The sequence below is a fragment of the Chelonia mydas genome, chromosome 24, assembly GCF_015237465.2.
Source record: "Chelonia mydas isolate rCheMyd1 chromosome 24, rCheMyd1.pri.v2, whole genome shotgun sequence".
In the NCBI taxonomy this organism is placed as follows: Eukaryota; Metazoa; Chordata; order Testudines; family Cheloniidae; genus Chelonia; species Chelonia mydas.
The window spans coordinates 15,718,383-15,727,701 of NC_051264.2; the positions used below are offsets into that span (position 1 = coordinate 15,718,383).

General features: G+C 59.8%; 2 protein-coding genes across 3 annotated transcripts in view; both read left to right on the forward strand.

Annotated features, from left to right (window-relative positions):
* Window positions 1-9,319, forward strand: part of LOC102937842 (B-cell receptor CD22) — a 280,912-nt gene that overhangs the window by 202,364 nt on the left and 69,229 nt on the right. The gene's annotated exons all lie outside the window — the stretch shown is intronic.
* TMEM147 (transmembrane protein 147) lies at window positions 1,177-7,350 on the forward strand. Of its 2 annotated transcripts, none has more exons than XM_037883169.2 (8): window positions 1,177-1,302; window positions 2,122-2,263; window positions 3,368-3,437; window positions 3,623-3,688; window positions 3,788-3,924; window positions 5,139-5,223; window positions 6,245-6,366; window positions 7,056-7,350. In XM_037883169.2, the coding sequence occupies exons 1-8, from the start codon at window positions 1,278-1,280 to the stop codon at window positions 7,174-7,176; spliced, it is 768 nt and encodes a 255-aa protein (XP_037739097.1). In that variant the 5' UTR covers window positions 1,177-1,277; the 3' UTR covers window positions 7,177-7,350. The 2 variants fall into 2 exon arrangements, with proteins under 2 accessions (XP_037739097.1, XP_037739096.2); XM_037883168.2 differs by having other exon boundaries at window positions 1,205-1,292.

Consider the following 9,319-nt stretch of genomic DNA (forward strand, 5'->3'; position numbering starts at 1 on the left):
CCAGAACCAGTCCCTGGCCCTAGATGTCACAATCTCCATAGAAAGGGATGATTATGGTGCCCATTGTACTGACAGGCAAACTACGGCCCCAAGAGATGCAGTGACTCTCCTAAGGTCACAAAAGCAGCCTGTGGCAGAACTGAATATTGAATTGAGATGTCCGAGTCCAGGGTCTTAACGCTAGCCCAATCCTGGCACCCCACTGGGGGCACCAGGGCCAGCCAGCTATCAGGGGAGAGCCCCACTCCCTGCAGCACAGCGCCCCCTTGAGCTGGGACATCAGGGGCAGTCCAGACTGCCAGGGCAGAGCCCCCCCACCCCGCTCATTGTAGCACAGCACCCCCTAGTGCTGTACTGGGATATCGGGGCAGCCTGACTCCAGCTGGGGATTTATGGCAGCCTGCTGGGAGGGATCTAATTGCAAAGAGTCAGGGTGTGGATCTAACCAGAGGAGCAGTGGCAGGGGACGGTGCCTCTGCCACCCGCCCATCCCGGCTCCGGATAAAGGGTTCAGAGAAAATCCCAGCCGCTTACGCAATGGGATTAGGCACAAAGTCAGGGAAATCCTTAGAGCTGCTGGATGCAGCAGTGAGGAACATCTGGCCAGGCTGCCCTGGATTGAGCCATTTATGGGGGGCGGGGGAAGGGGAAATGATTGTTTAACCCACTAGTGTCCCCTGGATCTGGCTTCCACAGACCACTTTAGCTTCAAGATGTGGAGTGTAGCCAGAATTCCACTCCACTTCCAGTACCGGGGATGGAACCCAGGAGTCCTGGCTCCCAGCCCCCCTGCTCTAACCACCAGACCCCCACTCCCCGCATAAAACCCAGGAGTCCCGAGTCCTCCTCCCCTTCTCAAACCAACTACACCCTACTGTTATTAATGCCTCCTCATGCATGGTGGGGATCTTTAGACCTTATTGCTGTGGAAACGGGCTGGAAGACTACAGCTCCCATAGTGCACTGCTGCCAGGGCTTGCTGCGTCACGGGAAATGTAGTCCAGTGAACGAATGACTACAACTCCCATGCTGCCCCGCTTGCCATACTGGGTGCACAGCCTCATGGGAGGTGTAGTCCGATGGTACCGTAACCGTCTCTGATTCCCATAGTGCTTTGCTCCCAGACCAGCTGGGTGCGCGTTGCGTCATGGGTGTTGTAGTCCAATTACCCAGTTAGGCCAATCGAAAGGCTGGTCCAAGGGAAATTAGTAGCTACAGCTCCCAGAGTGCACTGGGGCAGGGCATGAGTCCATCCACCTTGCGGCTCATTGCGGCGCATGTGCGAGAGACTGGTGGGGTCTAGTGAGTGTCAGGGGCGGGGAGCCCGGACTCCTGGGTTCTCTCCCTGGCCCCGGGAGGGGAGTGGGGTCTGTTGGGTTAGAGCGGCGGGTTCTGGGAGCCAGGACTCCTGGGTTCTCTCCCTGGCCCCGGGAGGGGAGTGGGGTCTATTGGGTTAGAGCGGGGGGTTCTGGGAGCCAGGACTCCTGGGTTCTCTCCCTGGCCCCGGGAGGGGAGTGGGGTCTGTTGGGTTAGAGCAGGGGGTTCTGGGAGCCAGGACTCCTGGGTTCTCTCCCTGGCCCCGGGAGGGGAGTGGGGTCTGTTGGGTTAGAGCAGGGGGTTCTGGGAGCCAGGACTCCTGGGTTCTCTCCCTGGCCCCAGGAGGGGTGTGGGGTCTAGGGGGTTAGAGCGGGGGGTTCTGGGGGCCAGGACTCCTGGGTTCTCTCCCTGGCCCCAGGAGGGGTGTGGGGTCTAGGGGGTTAAAGCGGGGGGTTCTGGGGGCCAGGACTCCTGGGTTCTCTCCCTGACCCCAGGAGGGGAGTGGGGTCTATTGGGTTAGAGCGGGGGGTTCTGGGAGCCAGGATTCCTGGGTTCTCTCCCTGGCTCCGGGAGGGGAGTGGGGTCTATTGGGTTAGAGCGGGGGGTTCTGGGAGCCAGGACTCCTGGGTTCTCTCCCTGGCCCCGGGAGGGGAGTGGGGTCTGTTGGGTTAGAGCAGGGCGTTCTGGGAGCCAGGACTCCTGGGTTCTCTCCCTGGCCCCGGGAGGGGAGTGGGATCTATTGGTTTAGAGCAGGGGGTTCTGGGAGCCAGGACTCCTGGGTTCGATCCCTGTCATTCTCCGCAGGCAGGATCCGGGCAGTGCCAGACGGGCCCCTCCACCCCCACACTGATCCTGGCGCCAGCACAGCCATGACCCTCTTCCACTTTGGGAACTGCTTCGCTCTGGCCTATTTCCCCTACTTCATCACCTACAAGTGCAGCGGCCTGTGAGTGCCCGGTCTGGGGTCTGTACTTCTGGGCAGGGGCTCTGCCTAGCTGGGGAGGCAGGGTTTGGGGTGCAGTGATGCTTGGGGGGAGGGCTGGGCTGGGTATCTTGCCTGAGGGGCGGGGTGGGGGTGGGATACCGAGGTAGATGGGCCCCTGCGGCTGAGCGGGGTGGGGGTGGGATACCGGGGTAGATGGGCCCATGGGGCTGAGGGGGTGGGATACCCAGGTAGATGGGGCTGAGTACGGCAACAGGGAGGAGCTGGGATACTGGGGTAGATGGGCCCATGGGGTCCCGTGGGATACCAGGGTAGATGGGCCCCGGGGTCTGAGCAGGGGTGGTGCGTGGGATACCGGGGTAGATGGGCCCCTGGGGCTGAGCGGGGTGGGGGTGGGATACCGGGGTAGATGGGCCCCTGGGGCTGAGCGGGGTGGTGGGTGGGATACTGGGGTAGATGGGCCCATGGGGCTGAGGGGGCGGGATACCCAGGTAGATGGGGCTGAGTGCGGCAGCGGGGAGGAGCTGGGATACTGGGGTAGACGGGCCCATGGGGTCCTGTGGGATACCAGGGTAGATGGGCCCCTGGGTCTGAGCAGGGTGGTGCGTGGGATACCGGGGTAGATGGGCCCCTGGGGCTGAGCGGGGTGGGGGTGGGATACCGGGGTAGATGGGCCCCTGGGGCTGAGCGGGGTGGTGGGTGGGATACTGGGATAGATGGGCCCATGGGGCTGAGGGGGCGGGATACCCAGGTAGATGGGGCTGAGTGCGGCAGCGGGGAGGAGCTGGGATACTGGGGTAGACGGGCCCATGGGGTCCTGTGGGATACCAGGGTAGATGGGCCCCGGGGTCTGAGCAGGGGTGGTGCGTGGGATACCGGGGTAGATGGGCCCCTGGGGCTGATCCTACTGTGAATCAAGGTCTTGGTGACACCCTCCCTCCCCCCATTGTTTGGGCTAGTGGATTCCTCTCTCTGCCATGAACCTGGTTTTGCTCCTGGGACAGCAGGGGTGGCTGTGGGGGGAGGGGTTGGATTGTCCTGGGTTGGGAGCAACATTGGGGGGCCCCTCCACATGCCCCCAGCTGATCTCCCCCCCGTCCCCTGCAGGTCAGAGTATAACGCTTTCTGGAGATGCGTCCAAGCTGGGGCTACCTACCTGTTTGTCCAGCTCTGCAAGGTGAGGGATGTGTCTCTCGCTGACCTCAGGGCTGGGAGCCAGGACTCCTGGGTTCTGTCCCCAGCTCTGGGAGGGGAGTGGGCAGGAAGCGGAATCAGAGACTACAGGGGCCTATTGACCTGACCAGGGGGTGCTGGGCCCGTTGCTGTGATGTTGTCTCATCTCCCGTTGCTTTTTCATTCCAGATGCTGTTCTTGGCCACTTTTTTTCCCACCTGGGAGGGTGCAGCTGGGGCTTATGATTTTGTGGGGGTAAGTTCAACTCGGGGAAGGGGGGAGAGCCCCGGGCTGGGCTAGCAGGGGGCTGCGGGTCAGGAGTTAGGGGCACTGTTTAACCCTCGTATTCCCTAGGAGTTCATGAAGGCCACGGTAGACCTGGCTGACCTGGTGGGGCTGCACCTGGTGATGTCGAGGAACGCAGGGAAGGGCGAGTACAAAATCATGGTGGCAGCCATGGGATGGGCCACGGCCGAGCTCGTCATGTCCAGGTGGGACCTGCCCTCCTGCTAAGCCGGGCCAGGTGGGGTCAGGGCTTGGATGGGAGACCTCCCGTGGTGGCCGAGGCGCCCCCGTGTGGTGCTAGGGGGCGCTGTGCTGCGGTGGGCGGTGAGGGCCTAAGTTCCTGCTAAGCTGCATGGAGAGATGCCCCGCCCCCGCCCCCACACCTGCCTCGGCGCCCCTGCCCCGACCCAGCCCCGGACCAGAGCTGCTGTGGGGGGGAGAGAGAGCTGGGGGGAGTCCTCCCTCCCCGCCGTAGCCCCGGGGCAGCCTGCTCCCCAAACCCCTCATCCCCAGCCCTGCCCCAGAGCCCGCCCCCCAACCCGAGCCCTCACCCGCCCCCACCCCAACCTTCTGCCCCAGCCCTGAGCCCCTCATCCCTGACCCCACCCAAGAGCCTGCACCCCCAGTTGGAACCCCCACACCCCAGCCCTGAGCTCCTCATCCCCAGCCCCACCCCAGAGCCTGCACCCCCAGCCAGAATCCTCACCCCACCCTCCACTCCCAAGCCTCTACCCCAGCCCTGAGCCCCTCATCCCCAGCCCCATGCCAGAGCCCGCACGCCCAGCCGGAACCCTCACACCCGAGCCCTGAGCCCCTCATCCCTGATCCCATCTCAGAGCCTGCACCCCCAGCTGGAGCCCTCACCCCACCCTGAGCCCCTCATCCCTCACCCCACCCCAGAACCTGCACCCCCAGCCCTCACTCCCCCCCCGCACCTCAACCCGCTGCCCTAGCCCTGAGCCCCCTCCCACACGCCGAACCCCTCGGCCCCACCCCGCCACATGAATTTTGTTACACGCACCAATATGGAGGTGACGTGTCACGCAACAGACTTCATTCCGCACATGGGTGGGAAAAATTAGAGGGAACGCTGGTGAGGACTCTCCTCCGTCAGTCAGGGCCGGCCCCGATACCCCAGGGCAGCTCTAGGGGGTGCCGAGCCGCATGGAGGCAGGTTTGGCCCCAATTCCCTAGCGCAGCACTAGGGGGCGTTATGCCACAGTGAGCAATCACTGACTCCGGGCCCTGTGAAGGTCACTGGGACAAAGGATTCTCTTTCCTTCCATCCTGACGTTCTGTGCGGCTGTTCCCCAGCAGCCCCAGAGCTGGCTGCATCTCAGTGCTGGGCGAGCCCTCCCTGCCAGTCCCAGCTGCGGTGTTTGAGCCGAGCAACCTCAGACCGTCCTTGTGTCTCTGTCAGGTGCATTCCTCTCTGGGTGGGAGCCCGCGGCATTGAGTTTGACTGGAAATATATCCAGATGAGCATCGACTCCAACATCAGCCTGGTGAGAGCCCCTCTATTGCTGCCTGGGCCTTCTGCTGTGAGCTTCCCCGGGACAATGTCCTAGCCTCAAGGGAGGGGATGCTGCGGTGCTGTGAGCTTCCCCGGGACAGTGCCCCAGCCACAAGGAATTTGACATGCCAGTGCTGTGACCTTCCCCGGGACAGTGCCCCAGCCCCAAGGAAGAGGACGCTCTGGCGCTGTGAGCTTCCCCGGGACAGTGTCCTAGCCTCAAGGGAGGGGATGCTGCGGTGCTGTGAGCTTCCCCGGGACAGTGCCCCAGCCACAAGGAATTTGACATGCCAGTGCTGTGACCTTCCCCGGGACAGTGCCCCAGCCCCAAGGAAGGGGACGCTCTGGCGCTGTGAGCTTCCCCGGGACAGTGTCCTAGCCTCAAGGAATGGGACATGCCAGTGCTGTGAGCTTCCCCGGGACAGTGCCCCAGGGAAGGGGACGCTCTGGCGCTGTGAGCTTCCACAGGACCGTGCCCCAGACGACCTGGGTGGGGAGTGGACAGATCGGTGCTGTGATCTTCCCCCAAGCAGTGCCCCCGTTGAAGGGGGTGGGGCACTGGTGCTGCGATCTTCTCCAGGGCAGTGTCGTAGCCTCAAGGAATGGGACATGCCAGTGCTGTGAGCTTCCCCGGGACAGTGCCCTAGCCCCAAGGAAGGGGTCGCTCCGGCGCTGCAGGCTTTCCTGGGACGTTGCCCCAGCCCCAAGGAATGGGTCTCTCTGGCGCTGTGAGCTTCCCCAGGACAGTGCCCCAGCCCCAAGGAAGGGGATGCTCTAGCGCTGTGAGCTTCCCTGGGACAGTGCCCCAGCCCCAAGGAAGGGGACATGCTGGAGCTGTGGGCTTCCACAGGACCGTGCCCCAGATGACCTGGGTGGGGAGTAGACAGATCGGTGCTGTGATCTTCCCCTGAGCAGTGCCCCCGTTGTGGGAGGTGGGGCAATGGTGCTGCGATCTTCCCCAGGGCAGTGCCCTGCCCTCTCTGACACACCCCTGCCCTGCGTACCCTCCCCAGGTTCACTACATCGCCATGGCTGCCCTGGTATGGATGTTCACCCGCTACGACCTGCCCAAGCACTATCGTCTGCCCCTCACCCTGCTGCTGGGCCTCAGTGTCTACAAGGCCTTCTTCATGGAGTGAGCAATGGGGGCGGGGCATGGGGGCGGAGCCTCTGGGGGCAGGGCACAGAGCTCCAGGGCAGCTGGGGGACCTGGCTGGAGTTGGGGGTCTGGGGAGCGTGGCAGGGCCGGTCAGATTGGGAGGTGAGGGTCCCAGCTGGAGGAGGGACAGGGATCTAGGTGGGGTGCAGGGGCTGGCAAGCAGGCCCAGGTTCCTGCTGGACCTGGCTGGGGCCAGGGGGAGGATCTAGGGGCCGGGCAGGCTGGGGCTGTGGTGGGGGAGAGGATTTAGGGTCTGGGCCGAGGGCCCTGGCTGGGGGGTGGGGCTTGTCTTGGGACAGGTCTACCCAGAGAAGTTTTGGGCCCCCGACACCATGTGTGCCGGCATCCCCGTTCCTCCCTTTTCACCAGTTACAGGGGTTTTGGGCCCCCTGAGCTCGGAGCCCCGGGACAATCGCAATCCCCCCCTTGTCGGCCCTGAGCATTTCGATTTCCCGCAGATGGCCGTGAACTGCCCTGTCGAAAATCTTCCTCACCCTTGGGGGTCTCTGTTGCGGTCCGCAGCTCCAGGCGCTGTACATTCACAGAGCGCTCCCGTTCCCTTTCGCTGATAGGGTGGGAGGACACTGCGGTGCTGTGAGCTTCCCCCGGGCAGTGCCCCAGCCTTGGAGTTCCTGCTAACTCCCGTCTCTCTCGCTCCCCTCCAGATCCTTCGTTCACGTCTTCCTGCTGGGCAGCTGGACGGCGCTGCTGGTCAAAGCTGTTATCACCGGCTTCCTGGCGCTCAGCTCCCTGGGTCTCTTCGTTACCTTGGTCCATGGAAACTAATCGCCCCCACCCCGCCAGGGATACTCTCAGCTCTGCTACCTAGAGACCGTGGGGATGGCTAAACGCCTGGTTTTGCTGCCTGCCGCGGCACCAGATCCGATCCATGTTGGATCCACCAGGACAAGGGTCAGAATAAATCACAGCGGTTGGGGTTTTTTTTTTTTTTATTTTCAACATTTTTTGTGTGTGGTATTTCTGGTATGGAGGTGTCTTTGTCTTGCTGCCGCCCCCTGCTGGAGGAGACGAGCCCTGGTGTGCGTGTCCCTGCCGCCCCCTGCTGGAGGGGACAAGCCCTGCTGTGTGTGTGTGAATGAGTATGAGGGACACTCTCTGCCTCTCAGGGTAGGAATCGACACAGGTCTGCCCAGCTCAGCAGAGGGGGCCAGATCCGGCACAGGATGGCGACCACCAAAGCAGGGATGATTATGGGGCAGGGTGGGAGGGCAACAGCTGGAGTCAGCTCTTGGTGGGCACCGTCCCAGCACCGACTCTTCTGTGAGGCTGGGGATGGTCCCACTCCCTTCCCGGGAGGAATATGCAGGAAAGAGGCTCGGGTGGATTGATTTAAATGGCCGATTTTAATCAGGATTCAAATCGGTGACTGCGGGAACCCGGGACTGTAACCAGTCATGTAAATCTGGCTTCCCAGTTGCGCTTTCTAGTGGAAACCCTGAGCCTCCTTGGCCAGTAACCATGAAAACCCAGTCATTGCAACGGCGTGGAAGGGACTCAGAGCCCACCCAGGCCAGACCTGCACTGAGGCAGGACCCAGTAACCCTAGCCCAGCCCTGATGGGGGTTTGGCCAACCTAGTCCTAAGAACCTCCAATGGTGGGGATCCCACGGCCTCCCTTGGCCACCAATTCCAGAGCTGAATTCCCCGGGAGTTAGAGAGTTTTTCCTAATATCCAACCTCCATCTCCCTGGCTGCAGGTTAAGCCCATTCTTGCTTGTCCTGCCTTTGTGGAGAACAATCGATCTCCGTCCTCCTCAGAAGGGCCCTAAACATGGTTGCAGCCTGTTCTCAGATCCCCACTCAGTTGTTTTCTCGCAAGACTAAACAAGCCCAGGGTTTTTATCCTTCCCTCCCAGCTCAGGGTTTGCTCATTTTTGTCACTTTCCTCTGGACTCTCTCTCGTGTATCCCCATCATTTCCCCCTTCCCCAGTTCTGCACCTGAGACCCCACGTGTTGATTCCTGGCCTTGATGCTGAATTTGCTCCTGCTTTTTGCTAACCGGGGGCAAAAGGCAAAATAAGGATCTGGCGAATGAGGAGTGTGTCGTTCACTGTTTTCTAAGAAATCCAAACCCCATAAACATTAAGCCCCTGGATAAATGGCTGCCAAGCTACAGAATTGCTGAAATAGCTGTAAACATTTATTTAAGCAATTCTGTAGCCTAACAACTGTTTGTTCAAGGGCTGAATTTTTCGGAGCATTAGAAAACAGCAAATGACGCATTCCTTATTTGCATGATCGTTTTTTCTGCTCATGATTCGTGTCAAGCTGCCGTTGAATGGAGATTGGAACTCAATGAAAAATGCACCAAACCAACCTTTCAAAAATGGTTCTTATAATTAAATAAAATGACCTTAAATGTGCGTCTTCTGTGGCCAGCACATTTTAAGGTCATTTTGTTTAACGAATAAAAGCCATTTTAAAAGGCAGGTTTTGTGCCTTTTTGAAATGAATTCCCCCCTTTTAAAAGCAAACCGTATTTTGATCCGAAGACTGAGTAAGTTTATCAAAATATGGTTTGTGTTTAAGATGGGATTAATTTAGGAAGGCACAAAACCAGCCTTTTAAAACTGTTTTTATGGGTTCACTGGAACAACCTTGACTGTGCTGGATACATAAGAAGACTCAGAAATATGGTTTGCCTTTAAAAAATGGGAATTCATTTAACAAGGCACAAAATCAGCGTTTTAAAATGGTTTTTATGAGTTCAGTAAAACGACTTTCAATATGCTGGAGCCATAAGAAGGACAAGTAGGTTTATCAAAACAGAGTTGGCGTTTAAAACTCATTTTAAATCAGACAAACGAAAGGTTATCTGGAGTTAGTGGTTGGAAGTATTTGGTTTTGGTCACCAAATCCTTCAAGACTTTAGCACTTGGAGATTTTGTGCATAGGTTTTTGTTCATA